The following is a 21,285-nucleotide window of genomic DNA, read 5'->3' as shown; positions in this document are numbered from 1 at the left end:
GCCTTCCCATGTACCGCTAATCCATAAATGCTCTTTACACGTTTCTTTTACCCTTTGCCACTTCATACCTCGCCTAATTAGCAAACCTACGTCTCCGCCTTTGCTCGACCCAGTTATTCTGTTGGACCTGTCCCATACAAAATTCTCAGGAACCCCGACTCACAAACGGTACTCTCATTTGTTTTTGTACCAAGACCCACTGACCAGGTAAACTTACGGTTTTTATCATGGTTCTATCAGTGCAGAATATTCGTATTTGGCTCCTGAAAGCACGACAGACGTTATTGCCTATATTGCCACGCGCTTGTGCCATTTTGCTCCCAGAAGAAGACGAGGACGGTCTAGTTCACGAGCTAGTGCCTTGGTTTTTTGTCGGTGCTGCGCTGCCCCTTCGACGACTCGGACTTATTTAACGGCCTCTCTTAGAAACCGCCAGTCTATTAAACGTGACATTTTTCTGGTGGAGGTGCTGGGTATTCTCGACCCATGCAACAGACCCCTCCTAGCAGCAGGAACGCTATATTGCTACTGGAGCTCACGCCTGTACACCGCGCCAGCCGGAGAATCCAGGGATTGGCCCCCGAGTTTGAGCCTTTACCTGAGAGGACAACGACAACGTCGGCACGTATGGATGCTACATCCGGTACTGCCACGACTAACCCTGCTACGGCTACTCCAGTACCTCCGGTACCTCCTCATTACACACTGCAAAAACCACGCGTGCCAAGTCCCTTCCATGGCGACCTTCTTGAAGACGTCGAAGACTGGCTGGCAGACTTCGAGCGCGTAGCTGAGTTCAGTGGATGGGACGACGAAGCGAAGCGCCGGAACGTTTACTCCAGTCTTTTGGATGGTGCTCGCACGTGGTTCCAGAACCGCGAAGGTGTCCTGACAACATGGCGTGAGTTCTGTCGCAGGCTCTTGGACCCCTACGCCAGCTCCGATCGCCGGGAACGAGCAGAATGGGCGTTCCAGTCTCGCATTCAGAAGCCTAATGAGAGTGTGACTATGTACGTGGAAGACATGGTGCGTCTTTTCAGGTGAGATGGCCCTACCATGCCGGAAGACAAGAAGCTGCATCACTTGATGCGAGGCGTGAAAGAGCAGCTTTTTGGTGGACTCATTCGTAGTCCGCCCAAAACGGTCACGGAATTTCTCACTGACGCCGTCGCCATGGAGAAGGCCCTGCACCAGCGCTCACTCCAATACGATCGGCAAGTGAATCTCACCTCTACTACTAGCAGCCTAGGACCTCTCACGACCGACGTCGAGTCGCTTCGCGAGATTATTCGAGCGGTAGTCCGCGACGAGCTGCGACAGCTGCATCAGGCGCAGCCGCCTTCAGCCAACTACATCGCTAGCGTCGTGCGTGATGAAGTGTAGCATGCGCTGGGCGCACCACGTGACGAAGCAGCACTTCAGGCCGTTCCACCAGTTCAGGCGTTCACAACTTCAAGCGAACCTCGACGCGCAACCTACGCTGACGTTTTAAGACGCACCGTACCGTCGCCGGCGACCACTACCATGAGCGATTACCAGCGTGCGACTTATGCCGACGCATTCGTGCCCCCTATCTCTGCACCAGCGCCGCTGCCTGCCGTCACCCCGTATGCGACGCTTCAGTCCGTGCAGGCGGTTCCTTATTTTGGAGAGGCCCGGCCAGCCGCGCGTAAATCGGACATTTGGCGCATGCCCGACCGACGACCGCTCTGTTACCACTGTAGGTGAGGCGGGTCATTTATACCGAGATTGCCAGTACCGCGGCCGTGGACTCCAAGGGTTTCCTGTCAATTCGCCCCCACCCCGTTTCGGACAACGGCCACCCGAGATTGAAGATTTTATCGCCCGACAGTGCACGCCACCGTCATCAAGGCGGCATTCGCCATCGCCGTCACCACGACCATCCTATTCGGGAGGTGCAAGTCGGATGTTGCAAGGACGCTCTCCGAGCCCTCGCCCGGAAAACTGACGTTAGCGACCTTTCGAGGCGAGGTCGCTGATACTCGACGTGCCGAAGACCTCCATTTGAAGCGACCTCAGGACGACGGAAACTTGACGACGCCGGTGTCTCAGGCGGGAGACAACTTTTCCATGAACATACCTGTGCTGATCGACGATCGAAATGTTACTGCCTTAATCGACACTGGCGCTGACTACTCGATTATCAGCGGAAAACTGGCAAGTCGTCTAAAGAAAGTTGTAACGCCTTGGATAGGGACGCACGTACGTACAGCTGGCGGACATGTCGTCAGACCGCTTGGTGTGTGCACTTCACGGGTGCAAATTCAAAATTCTACGTTTCCTATCAGCTCCCTTGTTCTCCGAGAATGCTCCCGTGAATAAATACTCGGAAAAGACTTTCTTCGAGAGTAGGGCGCCATCATTGACCTCCACCGACGTTGTATTTCTTTCTCTACAAAGAATGCGACGACACGAGACACCTGCCACCGCACAGCCGCTTTTCGAATTTCCGACGATAGCGTCACGATATCACCTCGTGCTGATTCCGGTAACGTCCGAGGGCACACGCGAAGGCGAAGTACTCGTAGAGGGCAACGTCTCGCTTCTGCTTACCCTCAGAATTAGCGTGGCTCGAGGAATCATTGACGTTAGGGATGGCCAAGCTGACGTCTTGATCACCAATTTCACAAATGAATACCGACACCTTTTCCGTGGCACTGCCGTCGCTTACGCTGAAGCCTGGGAGGACGTCATTGAGTGTTTCGCTTGTGGAGAAAGCGGCAGCGATAAAGAATACAGCACAGATATTGACATTAATAATGAGCTGTCGGAGGGCAATAAGGCGGCACTGCGGTGACTGTTGTATGAATTCAAGGACTGCTTCGCGCGATCGCCTAAAGTCAGTCAGACACCAATCACACAGCACAGGATAATTAATTACGACGATGCACGTCCTATTCACCAGCAGCCGTATCGTGTTTCGCAGAAAGAACGCGAAGCAATTCAAAGACAAGTCAAGGAGTTGATTGACGATGGCGTCATCCAGCCTTCAAACAGTCCGTGATCGTCACTGGTTGTCCTGGTAGAGAAGAAGGACGGCACTCTCCGCTTCTGTGTTGATTACAGAAAACTCAACAACGTCACAAGGAAAGACGTTTATCCGTTGCCGCTCATAGATGACTCTCTCGACCGGCTACGGCGAGCCATGTATTTTTGTTTCCTTGACTTGAAAAGTGGGTACTGGCAGATTGAGGTAGACGAGCGTGACCGGGAGAAAACAGCCTTTGTCACTCCGGATGGACTTTACGAGTTCCGAGTACTTCCGTTCGGGTTGTGCTCTGCTCCGGCAACCTTCCAACGGATGATGGACACGGTGCTCGCTGACCTAAAATGGCAAACCTGTCTCGTCTACCTGGATGATGTGGTCGTATTTTCAGGCAGCTTCTCCGGACATCTTAAGCGACTGCGGCAAGTGCTCGAGGCAATCCGATCGGCTAACCTCACGTTAAAGCCTAAGAAATGTCACTTCGGTTATGAAGAATTGAAGTTCCTTGGACATGTCGTGAGCGCGGAAAGCGTCCGGCCCGATCCCTAGAAAACTGCCGCTGTAGCTGCTTTTCCGACTCCTACCGACAAGAAAAGCGTTCGACGCTTCCTCGGACTGTGCACATACTACCGGCGCTTTATCTGAACCACTTACTCGTCTCACGCGAGACGACACGCCGTTCATCTGGAGCTCTGAACAAGAAGCAGTTTTCGCCGAGCTTCGACATCGCCTGTCATCGCCCCCTGTTCTCGGGCATTTCGACGAGGACGCCGAAACAGAAATTCATACTGACGCCAGTAACGTCGGTCTGGGTGCGGTGCTCGTACAACGGCAGGAGAACGGCGAAAGTGTCATAACTTACGCCAGCCGTACCCTTTCACGACCTGAGTGCAATTACACAACCACGGAGAAGGAGTGTCTTGCCGTCGTATGGCACTTGCCAAGTTTCGACCTTACCTCTATGGCCGCCCATTCAAGGTCGTGACGGATCATCACTCCTTATGCTGGCTGGAAAACCTAAGAAACCCTTCTGGACGACTGGCACGGTGGAGCCTGCGCCTGCAGGAATACGACGTGACCATCGTGCACAAGTCAGGACGCACACACGACGATGCCGACACATTGTCGCGCGCACCTGTTGAACCTGCCGATCAACACATCGAAGACGAGAGCGCTTTTCTCGGCGCCATAGGCGTGGCATACGTATCGACACGGCAGCGAGCAGACTGTGAATTACGACCTATAGTTGAACACCTAGAAGGCCGCAACGTCTCTCTGCCCCCGCAAATTGCCCGCGGTTTGGCGTCATTTTGTTTACGCCAGGGCGTCATATATAAGTAGAATTCTGCTGCCAGCAACAAAACCTATCTTTTGGTCATACCAGCAAAGCTTCGTGACGAAATCCTGTTCGCATTCCACGACGAGCCTGCGTCTGGCCACTTGGGTTTCACTCGAACTCTTGCTAGGGTACGGAAATCGTACTACTGGCCGATACTCGCCACTTGTGTTAAACGATACGTCCAAGCCGGCCGTGATTGCCAGCGGCGAAAGTCGCCGAATTTGAAGCCTGCGGGATGGATGAATCCTATCGAGCCGCCTCGAGGGCCCTTCGATCAAGTCGGCATGGATCTAATGGGCCCGTTTCCGTTGTCTACTTCCGGAAACAAGTGGATGATCATCGCCACAGACTATTTAACCCGCTATGTAGAAACAATGGCTCTTCCAAAAGGCACAGCTTCTGAGGTTGCACAGTTCTTCGTACAGAACATCGTACTACGTCATGGTGCCCCATCCCGTGTCATCACAGATCGAGGAGCTGCGTTTACGACAAGGCTGCTTGAAGAAGTTTTTCAACTGAGTTACACCACGCACCAAAAGAGACTGCCTATCACCCTCAAGCAAATGGCTTGACCGAAAGGCTTAACAAAACGATGACCGACGTGCTGTCGATGTACATAGATGTGCAGCACAAGACGTGGGACGAGATAGTACCGTACGTCACGTTTGCGTACAACACCGCTACGCCAGAGACCACACGCTTCACGCCGTTTTCTCTTGTTTACGGTCGTGAAGTTCAGACGATGTTAGAAGCCATGATGCCATGTGACAATTCTGACAATCGTGATGAAGACACCGAGCGCTTCGTGCAGCGTGCCGAGGAAGCACGCCAACTGGCTCGCGTGAACATCACAAAACAACAGTGTGTTGAAAAGCGACACTACAACCTCCGCCACCGACAAGTTGAGTACTAACCGGGTGACCAAGTGTTAGTTTGGACCCCCGTCCGCAGTAAAGACCTTTCGGAAAAGCTTCTTACTCGGTACTTCGGCCCTTACAAAGTGCTTCGGCGAGTGAGTGACCTCAGTTATGAAGTTCTTCCTGACGGCACCCAGCCAGCACGACGCCGACAACCACGGCCTGAGATTGTGCACGTCGTGCGGTTAAAACCATATTGCACACCTTAATAGTCGTGGTTTCCGGACCATTACGTTTCTTCTGGGACAAGTCTTTGTGCCCGTCAATGTTTTGTTTAGCATCGAATCGAAGCTCTTCTGGGAGGAGGGTACGGGAGAAAAATGTCACGTTTCTGGGAGAAAAATGTCACGTTTAATAGACAGGCGGCTTCTAAGAGAGGCCGTTAGGTAAGTCCGAGTCGTCGAAGGGGCAGCGCAGCACAGACGAAAGACCAAGGCGCTAGCTCGTGAACTAGACCGTCCTCGTCTTCTTCTGGGAGCAAAATGGCACAAGCGTGTGGCAATATATTGTGGGTTGCTGTGCGATACACTGCAACACGAGTCGCAATGCGGAGTTGCCTTTGAAGGGAGAAAACAGGCAAGTGTCTTACCTGTACCAGTGGAGCAAAGCCGCGAACAAGTGCTTGCACCTTTCGGAGGCTCACTATGCACAAACACTTCCCTTTCTTAACCGCCGGCTCGCTTGGAAGGCTCTCTGTCTCTATAAAAGACTGATGCGGCTCGCTCGCTAGGCAGACCGCTTTTTTTGAATTTTGGCCCAGGATATCAACGCTAGATGATCGACGGCACCTCAGTCTTGCCGAGCGGCTACACAAAACTGTGAGTTTCAAATAACATTCGTTCTTCGTGGTTTACACTCAGCGTGATCAATGTGTTCACACACAAAAGAAAAAAAAAATCAGTACCCTGCTAAGACCATGGCAGACGATCCTAGTGCTTTGTATAAGATAGGCAAAGGGCACTACATAGCTGAACAAGATTTTTTCAAGAGGAATTGAAGAGATTTGATGTGGAAAATATAAGCTATCACTGTGGGTGAATGCTTTATTGAAATATGAAACCCTGTGAAGCGCCCTCTATGCTTTCTCGAACACACCACAACGCGGTAGCTCGTGCACGCTCGTGATGATAGGACGATTGTCACTATTTGTTTCGGCATTTCATGTTGACGTAGAAGCGAGCGAGGAGCTCTATATGGCTGTTGTCGACCTAGCAACAAAATGCCATTTGCAGAGGCGTCAGGGCTCAGTTGCATAGTTATCGCTGTCTAGATGGACTTAGAGCAACGAAATAGAGGAAAAAAAGTGGACATCTATGAGAAATAAAGAAAACTACCCTCAGAAGATAACATTGCTATAACCCGTTGAGTCACGGTGTACACGTTGGCGTTACGCGTCTACCCGCGCTCTTGCTCGGGGCGGTGCCGCCGCCTACGAGCAGAAAAGAGAAGTACTGCATTATGACACTAACGCGCACCGACAGTGAACGCTTCGGTGGTCTCAGCACTACGACGCCTCGATGCCAGCATTCGAAGGGACGCTGGCATCAAGAAGCACTACCAACGCCACCTAGGTGGCGTTCACCGTACTCAGCACAGCGGAGCGTGGCCTCCGCAATTAGCTCTGAAAATGTTTCTGAAGTTGATCGCGGAGGCTGCAATTACGACGCGCTGTACGCGCTGATTTGACTCGGTGACGATTCAGTTATGTGCTTTGTCTTGCGCGTTGTATTAGTGTGTCAGTTACGTGCTTCGTCTTTCGCGTTGTGCTAGCGTGTGCAGCGTAGTGCAGCTTCCATATGCACGACGGTTGCTCATGGTCATCGACGTTGGTAGTCGTGATGGAGGAGACGTGCCACCAGGCGTCAGCGTGGGTGCATCAACGCCTAAGGGCGCTTTAGCCATTTTTTGCCATATTTTCTCTCAGTTGATGGCAAGAAATACGCCTTGCATATTATAGGCTTCGGGCAAAACAAACACTCTGGTTATCTAAAGTGGCTTCAGTTCACTTCCGAGTATAGCGCATCGCTCCAGATGGCCAGTCTGCTAAAGGCACTACCATGTTCGACGGGATGTTTGACCTGACATGTTCCGTCGGTAATGGTGAAAGAGTGATTTTTCATGCCTCATAACGCTTGCAGAAAACAAATTAATTGGGCATGCCCTTTTAGCTAAGGATTCAATTCTTTTAATGATGAGCTGAAGTCTGGCATGTTTCACAATAAAAATACATTTAATTGCGCTGTCATTATGACGCTTCACTAGATAATGTAGGAAGCATCATCTATACAGCATTTGCTTGCCTCAAATCAGATCTCCAGCACCTTGGCATAACAATAAGTGAATTTCACACGTTTATTGACAGGTTATTAGAATTCGTGACTCAAGTGAGTAAAACAGCGGATATCGGTGGCAATCGGAACACTTCATAAGGTTAAAACAACGCAGTCGATTTGGATTCGACTTTTGCCATTGCGCTAGGTATATTCAGCAATACTACATACACATTTCTCCAGGTAATTTGAAAATTTTAGATGTTAAGTGCTTCCTGCCTTGATATCCTGAAAACCTGAAAACCTGGGCGACCCAGCACACCCGTGAGGCGGCGGCGAGGCAGGCCCTCGACGTCCGTTTATGATGGCCGTGCTTAGGCGGGGGGGGGGGGGGGGGGGGGAGGGGCTCTCAAGCTGTTTTCTGGCATTTTCTCTGCCTCTGTCATATTATATATCCCCACAAAGCCTAAACACCATCCCACATCAAAGACAATTAAAACAGCGTGTTCACGGTTATTTGTGGCCATGAAGCTATGTTTATTGGTACAAGGGAAACAATGAAATCTTATTAAGTAAACAATAATTAGTAGGGTAATTACTTAATTTTTAATTTATTTGCTGTACTATCACGACTGTAAACTTCCTCCAGCCCATCAAAAACCCTATTACGGGCTCTAGTTTAGGTCATTAGCACATAAATTTGAATTTTTAGACATCAAATTCAGCGCATCAAACATGATACGTTGGGCGTTGTGGGGATACATGTGGAAACTCAATAAACTGAATAAACTATGCAGCATGGAGTGACGGACGAAAAGACGAAAATGACCCACGGTAATGAATTCTCCTTGCAGGTAGGCTTCGTCCTTGAGAGCTTCGGTGACCTTCACTGTCTCGTCCTGCATTTTCACCTTCGCGTAACTGGCGTCCGGGAACAGAGTAGACGAGTGATTCCCCCAGACGATCACGTTCCGCACGTCCCCAGGCGACACCTTTAGCTTCTGGGCAATCTGCAATAGCGTTGAAACATTGTCAACGTTTAGCAACGCGCCCAGACGAAGTTTCAAGAACGAATAGGCGACGCAGACCGGCACTCACTTTCAGCAAAACTGAAAGTCGGCGCCTGTTTATCTCGCCTATTCGTTCTTGCCTTTCGCCTTTTCCGGCTGTTAAACGTTCACTATGATCCAGAATCAGCCATGTAAAATCATCATCATCATCAGCCTATATTTATGTCCACTGCAGGACGAAGTCCTCTCACAGCGATCTCCAATTACCCCTGTACTGGGCTAGCTAATTCCAACTTGTAACTGGAAATTTCCTAATTTCATCACCCCATCTAATTTTATGCCTTCCGCGTCTGCGCATCCCATTCCTTTGGCACCCATTCTGCAACTCCTATGGTTCACTGCTGGTCTACCCTACGCATTACATAGCCTACGCAGATCATTTTTTTTCTCTTAATGCCAACTAGAATATCCGCTATCGCCATTTGCTCTCCGATTCGCACCGCTATCTTCCTGTCTCTTAACGTTAGGCCTAGCATTTTGCGTTCCATCGCTCTTTGCGTGGCCCTTAACTTGTTCTCGAGCTCCTTTGTTAACCTCCAAGTTTCTGCCCCCTATGTTAGCATAGGTAGAATGCCATGATTGTACACTTTGCTTTTCAACGACAGCGGTAAGCTCCCAGTCAGGATTTGACAATGCCTGACGTATGCACTCTAGCCCAATTTTATTCTTCGGCAAATTTAGGTGTAAAATCATCATCATCAGCCTATATTTATGTCCACTGCAGGACGAAGGCCTCTCCCTGCGATCTCCAATTACACCTGTCTTGCGCTAGCGTATTCCAACTTGCGCCTGCAAATTTCCTAACTTCATCATCCCATCTGGTTTTCTGCCGACCTCGACTGCGCTTCCCTTCTCTTGGTATCCATTCTGTAACCATAATGGTCCACCGGTTATCCATCTACGCATTACATGGCCTGCTAAGCTCCATTTCTTCCGCTTAATGTCAACTAGAATATCGGCTATCCCCGTTTGGTCTCTGATCCACACCGCTCTCTTCCTGTCTCTTAACGTTACTCCTAAGATTTTTCTTTCCAATGCAATGATTGTACATTTTTCTTTTCAACGATAGTGGTAAGCTCCCAGTCAGGATTTGGAAATGCCTGCCGTATGCGCTCCAACCCAAGTTTATTTTTCTGTAAATTTCTTTCTCATGATCAGGGCCCCCTGTGAGTAATTGACCTAGATAAACGTACTCCTTTACAGACTCTAGAGGCTGACTGTCGATCCTGAATTCTTGTTCCCTTGCCAGGCTATTGAACATTATCTTTCTCTTCTGCATATTTATCTTCAAACCAATTCTTACACTTTCTCGATTAAGGTCCTCAATCATTTGTTGTAATTCATCTCCATTGTTGCTGAATAGGACAATGTCATCTGCAAACCGAAGGTTGTTGAGATATTCACTGTTGATCCTCACTCCTAAGCCTTCCCAGTCGAAGAGCTTGAACACTTCTTCTAAGCATGCAGTGAATAGCATTGGAGAGATTTTGTCTCCTTGCCTGACCCAATTCTTGATAGCTAACTTTCTACTTTTCTTGTGGAGAACCAAGGTGACTGTGTTATCCTTGTAGATATTTGCTAAGATATTCACGTATACCTCCTGTACTCCTTGATTACGCAATGCCTCTATGACTGCTGGTATCTCTACTGAATCAAATGCCTTTTCATAATCTATGAAAGCCATATAGAGAGGTTGATTGTACTCCGCAGATTTCTAGATTACCTGATTGATGACATGGATATCGATTGATGACATGGATGACATGATTGATGGACATGGATGACAGGTGTAAAATATCGAGCCCTAATTCATATCCTCTCATTCTCCTCGCTCATTTCTTGGACGTTGTTTCCCGATGTCTATTTACAGCTCGTTGGTGTGGCTGTATACAGCCCACCACGAAGCCATAAATAAGCGTCGGGATACAATGTCGAACTATATAGGAACAATGGAAACAATAAATAAGCAACGGAAACGATTCAGCCCACCACCAAGTTGTAATTAAGCGTCGGGAAACAATGTCCAAGAAATAGCCCGCAAACAAACCATAAAAAACTCACGGAAAACAATGTTTACAAGTTTATACGGCCGATAAAACTAATATCCTTACTTCGTATAGATGTCTACTAATTTGCTATCGCAATCGATGCTTCGCCTTTCGGGCGACACTGCGACTTGTTGGAAGCCTAAGTGATTATTCAAGTGATAGTCTTCATCGTAAAAGAAAATAATTCTTGGTCCAGTACTGTAGCATCACAACATACGCATCATGCACTTGTAAAGGTGCATGATTAAGCGGTGCTTACCTGGAATCTAGCCCTATTGTGGTCGATGCGCGTCAAAGCTGAGAAGTTCTCCTTGGGTATGGACGGCGCGTACCTGGAGCAGATGAGCGCGATAGTGTTCGGCGGGCTGCAGACTACCAGCACCTGCGCAACGGGTCCGTACTCAATTGCAATCAGACTAACCACGGTCAAATGCATTCAGTTAAACATCATAACAAGCAATAGCTACCGCACCAACTGGAAACTACCTGCACGCTACCGGTATTCTTAAAAAAAATATCGTTACGTATATATTGTTACCGGACACTGTCAAAGAAGAAATAAGGACAGCGCTGAAGACGACGAAGCATAGTGATGCGCGAACTTCGCCCACTATCTTAATTGTATATTCCACTCAACAATTATAAATACCCGGTAAATGTACTTGTCTCCCTCGTCTGTCCGCCACATTTTGGCTGAGGTGCGGGCTGTTCTGGGCACAAGACCTTATTATACAGCGGTCACTGTTTGGCTACATCTGCGATGGGCACTCAAGACGAGAATGTTTCCGTCATTTCAACTACGTTGCCTAGCGCCATCCTGGCATAACAGCGATATAAAGGCAACTTTTTCGGCACCGACAGCACTGATGCTAAAGACTGGACACGACTCATATAGCTAACTTGATCTGCTACCTGAAGGGCACGGCACAGGTCTGGTTTCAGACCCGTTAGGAAGTACTCACCAGCGGGGCTCTCTGCAAAAGCAAAGCTTCGGGAGTTATTCGGCAAGCCTGTTGGTCGGAAGCGTGCAGAGCGGAAAGACCTTGCATCGCGCTTTCAGACTGGCACCAAGTCCTACCTCTGACATACATACAAGATGTGCTGGCTGTTTTCCGCAAATTTGATGAGGAGATGCCGAAAACTAAAAGGAGAACTCCGGCTATTTTTTTTTACCATGCCAGGGTAATGAAAATTTTATGTTCCCGAGACCCTCCTGTCACGTGTCTGGTAGTAGAGTTGCTCCCCAAATTCGAAAATAATTTCAAATAGGCAAAAAAGCCTGAAACCGAAACCGAAACTTCGCCGAGCAGTCGAGCGAAGCCCTTCGTGTGATGTGAACTGTGGCACGCCAGTACGGTAGGCACGGTGGTGTGGCTGCCGGTGAAAGCTGTCAAAAACTTCAGTATTACTTTTTCTAGTCCTTTCGAAAAACTGTAGGATGGAAGTTAGTGGTAGTATGATCGGCTTGGAACTGCATCTCAGTTGTGGGAAACCAAACCCGCGCACGTTTCCCTGTCGGGGCAATTATCTTCATCCCGAAGAGGCGGTTATGATCTTCCTGGAAACTGTACCTCTCAAATGTGGGAAACAAGCCCGAGCGTCTTTCCCGTGACGAGATAATCCCCTTCATCCCCGAGAAAGCGTCACACCTCTACGACCTGAGCAGACGAAAAAGGCGAGCTACCAAAGGAGAGGACCCGAGGGGGAGGGGGTCGTCAACTTGACCACCCGACAGAGGACTGACACTTCCACAAGTTCCCCGAAGGAGACATCGGCTACCACAAGACCACGAGGAGTTATTTAAGGCCGTCCTGGCCCCCTTGTTAGGCAGAACCTCTCGAGACTCGGATAGAGTCCAAACCATGTACCAATGAAGTGAATACAATATTTTTATTTTTCATCATCACGATGCCCGCCTTCATCGTCGTCTCCTGATTCTTGCGGTGACGACCCACCTCACCTGGTCGAGATTATATCAGTGGATAATTGAACAAATAATTCCTCTCAACCTTCTTATAGACTGCTGTTATGTGCATTGTATTTCGCGAGGAAAAACACGTGCTAAAAGGTAAGTGCTAAATATCTGCATCAGGCATAGAAAAATTGTGGGAATTACTTATTTGACTGGCTGTATCTGGATTCCTGATACGTCTACCGATTTACTGTTGTGCAACGAGGTGAAAAGAAAAGAAACCAGTTCACTCTGTGTTACTTGGTCTAGGATAATGGTGTCCACATTGTAAAATGTTTTAACTGGAGTGCAATAATTCAGTATGAAGATGCTGGGCAGGATAGAACATCCTTAAAGCATTGAGTGCAGCAGACTGGGAAACAATCGCACCATAGTCCAGGCGTGAACTATGGAGCGGGAAAGAAAATTATAGGCATAATTGTCCACTTTCCCTCCACTGGCTCCATCAAAAGTTTCAGTTATACATGATGATGAAGACGATGGTGATGATGATATCTATTTACATCTGTGGAACGGGGTGGCGAAAAATAGTCATGCATCCTGCGTTAGCGAATCTTGTTTTGCTACATCAACCACCACCTCCCCCTTTAAGTTCACCCCTGTATGAATGCCATCTTTAAAAGGACACTAAAGAGAAACAGGTAGTTCAGCTGGAATAAAAGAGGGACCTTCAGGAATGCATGCAGTTTTTGTTGGGTGCAAAAATATGAGTTATTAGCGGAGAAATTCGTAAACAAAGGCCAAATACCTCTTCCTCAATTTATCTCATCCTAGATTTGGCACTGAAGCAGTGTCGTCACAGGTTTCATTGCTCTCAGCGAATCAGAATGCTCTATGATACGTCACCGCTTTCGTAAATGGCTGAAGCGCTGGCTGCATCATGGCTGCATGGCCGCTGCGTTTGCGTTCGCCGCGATGGATACCGTTGCTGCCGCTGAACCTTGCAACGAAGAGCTCGCCAGGGAAGCAGGACTGCATTTCAGCGATATTCAGTGAAACGGAGCGCGCAATGATCCTCCGTGCTCGAGCGGTAGGTGTTTCTGCGTGCGATGGCGGTGAGCCGCCAGCCGCGCCGGCGGAAAGCAGAGCCTCGTTTTCGTCGACGGAACGCGTGGCGTCCGGTCCGCCAGGCGACGATGTTCGCGACAGAACAAGCGTAGAACGTTGCACACGTACTCGGTATGGTTTTTTCGTGGCTTCATTTAATGACATTCAGCACTCACCGAGCCGCCAGTTTGCTGCTGCAGGGGCACCTGTAGGGGATTTTATGAAGGCCGCATTAGGGGAACAGCTGCTCGAGAAAGGACTGGCCTCTGAGGCACGTCAAGATACTTTCCGAGGGCAGGATTATAAACATAATCCGAGGGCGAGAAATGCAGAGAGCACACCATCGGTTTCTCTGGCTCTTTTGCCGTTTTATCATCGGCAGAGAACTGAGCCATTGCGAACGCCGGGGAGCCGGGGCTCATCGCGCGGCACCACATGAAAGGACACGGTCGGGTCAACACTGCCGCTGCCCCTGAGCAAGCGCCTTGGGCCGTTTATACAGCCCTCAACACTACACACAAGAGGCATTTTCGGGCTGTTTCCCGCAAAGTCAACGTTTTTGGAGCCACGCAACACGCACCCAAACACTGTAGAGGGGAACAGGCGCACGCGATGATGCGTGGAGCAAAAACGCAACTACGAAACTATCACGACCGGATGTAACGCCATGCAATTTTTCTTATTTATTTAATTTTGCACTAAACTTGTACCTCCTCGCTTGAAACGGTTTAGAAAGTTCGCAAATGCTGTTTATGTACGTTTAAGGTGTATTTCATTTCGCGTTTTATTAACAGCGATAAATCGCTCTCGACCAATCGTGACCGGCCTGCGTTTGTGATCTCCGACGTCATGCACGAACGTGTAGTGCGGGAAATTTGAAGGGGCGTCAGCACCTATCCTTCAGTTTTTCGCTATTTTCTCGCTTATTAAACATCTGTTTGCCGTACGACTGTGATTGTGAAAGGATAATCTACCATTAAAGCTCAACTTCCGGTTTCTCTTTAGTGTCCCTTTAAAGATAAGCTTGCAATTTTTTGTGGCTCTACGTACGACGCACACTCATGTGACTCTGGGGAAGCTGATGTTCTAAAGTTTAGAACATCAGCTCAGTCATGGAATGTGCTCACGGTGGTCGCTCACCTTCACGGTCTTCTTGGCGTACAGGTTGAGGCAGCGCCCGTGGCTCTCGTAGATCTTGGCGTTCGGAGTCAGGAGATCCTTGCGCGTCTGGCCTTGTTTCAAGGGATATGAGGCTAACAAGATGGCTGCGTCAATGCCAGTGAAGGCAAGCTTTTCGTCATCTGTGGCCACGACATCTAAGTACGTCGGGGAAAAATGAAGGTTCATCATTATCGTGGTATGTACGTATGTATGCACTGATTGGTAATGCAAAAAAAAAATGTTTTAAGCGTATTTGAACCCTACAATGCCCAATGTATCTTGTATGTTGCGCTAAGTTTGATGCCTCAAAATGTTGATTCAAGCACGGGAAACCTAATCCAATGCCCATAGTTGTGTTATTCATATGCTGGAATATCAGCTGTACCCAGATTAGCAAACCAGTAACTAATTATTTAATTTGTACAATAGTTAGCTATAACTGAAAAAAATATTTCTTTTATTTTCTTTTTTTACAAATAGACGTCGACAGTGTTTTTCCTATTTGGCTCACGTATAACTGTGTTTGGGCCTTACAGGGCTAAGTGCAAAAAAAAAAAAAGTTGTCGCAGTTTCACCTGAAAGGCGAAGCATCAATTGCGATAGCAAACTTCTAGAGAACTATACGGAGTAATGATATTAGCTTTATCAGCTGTATAAACTTGGACATGCAGCAGCATCGGCAACACGCAGAACTGTTGTCGACGCCATCGGCGTTTTGCCCGCGTTAGCTCAAAATGCGTGCGGCGTTGGTGACTGTTGCCGGAGCCTCTGATATAAATAGGTACTTGCTGCCGCAGCTAAACGTTGCATCCCTTCCCTCCCCCCCCTCCCCCACGGCCTCTCGCGCGTCTGAAGAAGGCGCGTTTGCTCTACATATATGGTGATTGTAAAGGAGAAAAGAGACGCCTACTTCTGCATCCCTTAAGCGAGCACGGCGCAGAACGCGCGTTTGTTCTCCGCCGTGCGTTCACTCCCCGTGAAAGACGCGCCCCTCGCGCCCTTTCACTCGCACATACAGCGTTCGGCGCGCGGCGACGATTTCATCTCCAAATGACGTCATACGGAACCTCACGGCGACGGCGACGCCGACGGCAGAAATCTGCTTTTGAGTGTCCATATAATTGCTATCGCAATAAAAAGACACATTAATTCAAAGCAGAAATTACAGTGACTATTGGCCACTGCGCTGTATGCAGCTGTATTTTCTTGTGCCTGAAGGTGCTGGCATGCCTGCCGTGAAAGAAGCGGAATGGCAATTTGTGTTTTCTAGTCATGGTATTTTGCACATAAAGGACACATTTTTGTCACCGGCTTATATATATATATATATATATATATATATATATATATATTGGGCGTTTATTACGCACGTCTTCTTCATCTGTATATTATCATCATCATCCTACGTTGCGCGATCCTCATCAGTTATGTGTGATCATCATCATCATCGGGTGTGTGCTTTTGCTGGTTCGCTCCCAAGTACTCGGGCCGAATAAACGTCGTGCCAACAGAGACGTCATAATATATATAAATAAATGGTGCCATGGTAGATCAATGGGTAAGAGCATCGCATGCGTAAAACAAGGACGTGGGTTCGAATTCCATGTGCGACTGGTAGTTTTTTCGTATACTTTCATTTTCCACTGTTTGTCATTTCTACATTTGAAATGAGACAACTAATCTAACCTATGCATTTCTTTCTGTCTGTTGACTTGATATGAGTATGATTACTAAAAATCATGAGGCCCATCGGTTACTCTTCTTGTTGGTGTATATATGTATATCTGCATATATACGGTCCTTCCTTCTACCGCCTGGATATATTTTCAGTAAAGATTTTGTTACAATTTCTTTTTTCCCTTGTTGTTGGTAAGTAAACACCACCGCTAGATTTCGGCTTGCCTGGGCCCACTGAAGCTGTCTTAAACCCTTTCCAGAAATTTGTACTTCTCGTCTCGAAAAACGATATTGAAAAACGATAGCGCAATTTTCTCTGTCTTTTTTTATTGCGATAGCAATTATATGGACACTCAAAAGCAGATTTCTGCCGTCGGCGTCGCCGTTGCCGTCGCCGTCGCGGTGAGGTTCCGTATGACGTCAATGGAGATGAAATCGTTGCCGCGCGCAGCCGAACGCTGTATGTGCGAGTGAAAGGGCGCGAGGGACGCGCGCTTTCACGGGAGTGAACGCACGGCGGAGAGAGAGAGAGACAACTTTATTCGTCAGAGTGGGGAGCTAGTTCATGGGCTCCTCAGGAAGGCCAGATGGCCGCCAGTCACGGCGGAGAACAAACGCGCGTTCTGCGCTGTCCTCTTAAGGGCTGCAGAAGTAGGCGTCTCTTTCCTCCTCTACAATCACCATATATGTAGAGTAAACGTACCTTCTTCCGACGCGGGAAAGGCTGTGGGGGAGGGGGGGGGGAGGGGCAGGGAAGGGAGGCGACGTTTAGCTGAAGCACCAAGTGCCTATATATATCGGAGGCTCCGGCAACAGTCACCAACGCCGCACGCATTTTGAGCGAACGCGGGCAAAAGGCCAGCGGCGTCGACAACAGTTCTGCGTGTTGCCGGTGCTGCTGCATGTCCAAGTTTATGCAGCTGATAAAGCTGCTATCATTACTCCGTATAGCTCTCTTCAAATTTGCTATCGCAATTGATGCTTCGCCTTTCAGGTGAAACTGCGACAACTTTTTTCTACATTTGCGCGCTATGCTTCCGCCGTTATGATACTAAGCTGAATATGAAAGGCAGTATAGTATTATTTTGCTCGTCAGAAACGGAAAAGGCTCACTTTTCAGCAAGGGGAACGCGCAGTCCTGAAGCTCCATGACAATACCATTGAGGATTTCCATCATCTGCGGGATGTCTAGAAGGTTCAGGATCACAGGCTGCGAAATACGAGTCCTTGACAATATAGTAGAATCAAGAATGGGTAAAGAAAAAAAAACGAACAAAAAAGAAACAAGAAAGAACATTAGAGTGGACGGAGGGGGCGCCAAGCACTGTAGAAACAAGGAGAGCAGGACGGTAGGTTTTAGAGCATTGTTATTACGTGACATAACCTTGGCAGTAGCGCAAATCGAAATGAGTAAAGGAAGAAATTAAAAACAAGTATTCAACAAGGACGCTTCATGATATAACAACTGGCCTAAACCGCCACCCTTGTGAACTTTATTTCTGCAATATACAAATTTACTACCAACTCTCATTTACAAAAAGGAGACACGACTAACGCTTGACGACCCAGCGTTTTTTAGTGCGCGTCTCTCCCTGTGCGCGCGCGCGCGCGCGTGTGTGTGCGTTCTGCTACTATAATAGCATGCCGGAAAAAAGCTCTTTAGAAGTGTGAGGGTACCGGACCGACGCCAGATGGCGTGGAGTCGCAGGCACGAACAGTAGGCAACTGTGTAGAGTAGCTGGCACGGGACGGTAGGAACGGTGTGTAGCGGGCAGGGAGAACATGGAAGGCGTGCGTGCGTGCTCGGCATGCTGGGAGCGCACGACAACGAAATGAGTTAGTGAAGTAATCGGCGGAGCAAGCCGCGTGCGGTGCGGCGGGACGGAACGCAGACTGCGTGTGCGTGCGTGCGCCGAGGATTTCCCGAAATAAAGAACGTACTTGACCGGAGCCTTCATGTCTCTGCCTCCTCGTGCGAAATCAGAAAAGAAGTTCATTACTTTATGACTGCCTTGTGCAGGTACGTCAAGGTCTTCTTACCAACGGGAAAAATTAGCACCTTCCGTGAATATATTTCAGTCATTTAGAACATTTCCATTTTGTCGCCACAATACCCCCCTCCCTCCACCCCATCCCTTTCTACTTTCCGTTGTAAAGTATGATCTTCCTTAATGTCTAATACGTGGGCTTAATATTGACTTTTGTTCGCGTAGCCAACAATATATAATGATGTGTGCAATGTATAATGGCATATGATTGAGCAATCTGCAGATTACAACCAACCAATGTATGTAGATTGCGTAGATACGAAAAGAGGTTTGACTTATTAGTGATACCAGCAGTCATAGAGGCATAGCGTAGTGAAGGAGTACAAGAATCATGCGTCAATATCTTAGCAAATTCTATAAATTTCCACAGCCACCGGAATTTTTCATGGAAACAGCGGAAAAAATACCGATCAAGAAAATTGGCCGCATATCTGCTTGCTTTGTTGCAAATTGCGTTGGAAGGCGATAGTCTTCTGCCACCCCTGATACGTAACATCCTCTCTTTTCCCTCCGTCCAACCCCTCACGCTCTTCCCCTCCCCTCTCAATCCTCCCATGATGGATGGAATGGAAGATTCGCTGAATTCAATTCAAATTTTACGCGTTCGCGCTGCTCTCGCGCCATCTGTTGGTACCTTCTATTACTGTTGGCTTAAAGCCGGCTACGGATCATCGGCTTCAGTCGGCTTGTTTTTAACGCGTAGCGTCTCTTCGACATCATTTCTGAAGCGTTGATTTTTTTTCATTTGCAGCGTTTCTTCCGAAGCCTGGTAACAGCCGTATTCCTTAAAGCGGTTGTCGACTTAGTCTCTCTCTTTCTGTGTTTCTCTTTATTTCTCTCTCTCTTTCTTTAAATGTCTGTCTCTCTCTCGCTCTCATTTTCTGTTTATGTTGCCCATAGCAAGTTCCGTTACAATCGGTGGTACAACGCAATCATTTGGTTACCATAAACGCTTGTTCTACAAGCGTGCATGTTTGGCCTGAAGACTTATTTGGAAGAAAAATAATTTTTGTACCTTGGGGGACTCACTGTTACATTTGTCGGAAGCCAGAAACGATCGAGCATGTATTCCTAAATGGTTGGGAAGCATTTTTCTTCTGGGATATCTTATCAACGTACTCTAAAAAAAAAAGACCTACTTGTCGACTCTTTCGGTATATGATTTTTGCCAGTTGAAAATAAGGTTGGTATTCCATTTGGCCTCATTTGGCCTCCACAGCAATTGGCAATCTAGCATGGCAGGTCGGAACGCTGACATAGACGAGAAATCGATAAGGCTATATTTCAAGGAAAGCATAAATAGAATTATAACTGTGTACCAGCTTCAAACCCAAGCGCCTGAATGGCTCCCAAGAGTTGAAACATTGTTAAACATGCCCGAATATAAATGGGATAGCGCAAAGCCAGTTACCCGAGACTGTTCCCTCGAATGTATCTGTTTGTGCAATTGTGCTGTTCAATGTGGCAATAAAGAAAAAAAAAGCCTGTTTACGACGCTCGCCTTCGGACCGTGGGTAGCCGGGTTCGAATCCCGCCTCACCAAGAAAGTTTATTTATTGCTCTCGCTCTCTGTCTGTATCTTTTTCTTTCTCTCTCTGCACCTTCTCTCCTCATGCTTGGTTTTGGCCGGGCGGTTGAATCGAGTGACAAAGTTTTTCGCGTTTAGGTAGCCCAAGAAAGACATAATCTCGCCAATGTTATTCACTGTATGCTTGGAAGGAGTATTCATGTTGTTGGACTGGGAAGGCTTAGCAATGACGATTAACGAGGAACATTTCAGCAACTTGCGTTTTGCAGATGACATTGTCCTGTTTAGCAATGATGAAGGCGACTTGCGACGAATGATTGAAGATCTTAGCCGAGAAAGTGCAATAGAATGCCTGAAGATTAACATGCTGAAGACTAAGATAATGTTCACTAGCTTGGCAAGAGAACATCATGTCCCATCGCATGACTTTATTTTCTTAAATATTACTGGATAGGGTATTACATCGGGGTTGTTTACAAAATTGTCACGTGGTGTTAGTCAGGCAAAAAGGTCATCAGTTACATTCTCCAGAAAACTTGATGGGCAGGTGATTTAAGTGACTTTGGAAAGAAAGGCCATTCCATTCTGATGCCGCGCGTGAAAAAACGAACGAGGAGAATGCAACAGTACGAGCACGTGAGTGTGGAAGTTGAAGTTCAGGGCCGGTGCGATGAGATACGCGTGCCGAGGCTGAGATATTAAGATGGGATAGTGAGAGAACGGTAAAAGAACATGTGGAAGAAAGACAGTGTGGCAATAAGCCACCAGAGAGAAAGATGCGATAAACCGTACTTTGCCTTTAATGATGACACGCTTACATGGTAGTGATGAGGTGAATGAATGAATCTAGCTGAGCGGTTTTGAGATGCTTCTAGAGCGTTGGTGAAGCAAGGGGTTGGTGTGAGCTCCAAATGGCGGATGCATACTCAATGTTTGACCTAATTAGAGTGATTTATACGCTAGGTGTATTACATTTTCGGGGGCAATAAGGCGTAGGTTGCGTTTAAAGAAACATGGCGTTTTATTGGCAGATGAGATTGTGCTAGTTATATGCATACTCCAGGACTAGTCACTACACAACGTTGCACCGAAAGCTTTGAATGAGTTAATGGCTTGCACCGAAACGTCAGACATTGAGTACAAGACAATTAAGGGGGTTAAAGCGGCGGGAGAAGGATACAGATTTGAACTTATTAGAGTT

General features: G+C 47.9%; 1 protein-coding gene across 1 annotated transcript in view; it reads right to left on the bottom strand.

Annotated features, from left to right (window-relative positions):
- Positions 1-21,285, bottom strand: part of LOC119459008 (malate dehydrogenase, cytoplasmic-like) — a 32,864-nt gene that overhangs the window by 6,606 nt on the left and 4,973 nt on the right. The window contains exons 3-6 of the mRNA XM_037720856.2: positions 17,622-17,718; positions 14,811-14,986; positions 10,911-11,033; positions 8,367-8,543 (exon numbers count right to left, since the gene is read on the bottom strand). Of these exons, the coding sequence (XP_037576784.1) occupies positions 8,367-8,543; positions 10,911-11,033; positions 14,811-14,986; positions 17,622-17,718 (573 nt within the window). The remainder of the gene's footprint in view (positions 1-8,366; positions 8,544-10,910; positions 11,034-14,810; positions 14,987-17,621; positions 17,719-21,285) is intronic.

This window comes from Dermacentor silvarum, chromosome 7 (assembly GCF_013339745.2).
Source record: "Dermacentor silvarum isolate Dsil-2018 chromosome 7, BIME_Dsil_1.4, whole genome shotgun sequence".
Classification (NCBI taxonomy): domain Eukaryota; kingdom Metazoa; phylum Arthropoda; class Arachnida; order Ixodida; family Ixodidae; genus Dermacentor; species Dermacentor silvarum.
The sequence above is the reverse complement of the archived record's forward strand: the minus strand, read 5'-3'. Positions and strand labels throughout refer to the sequence as shown.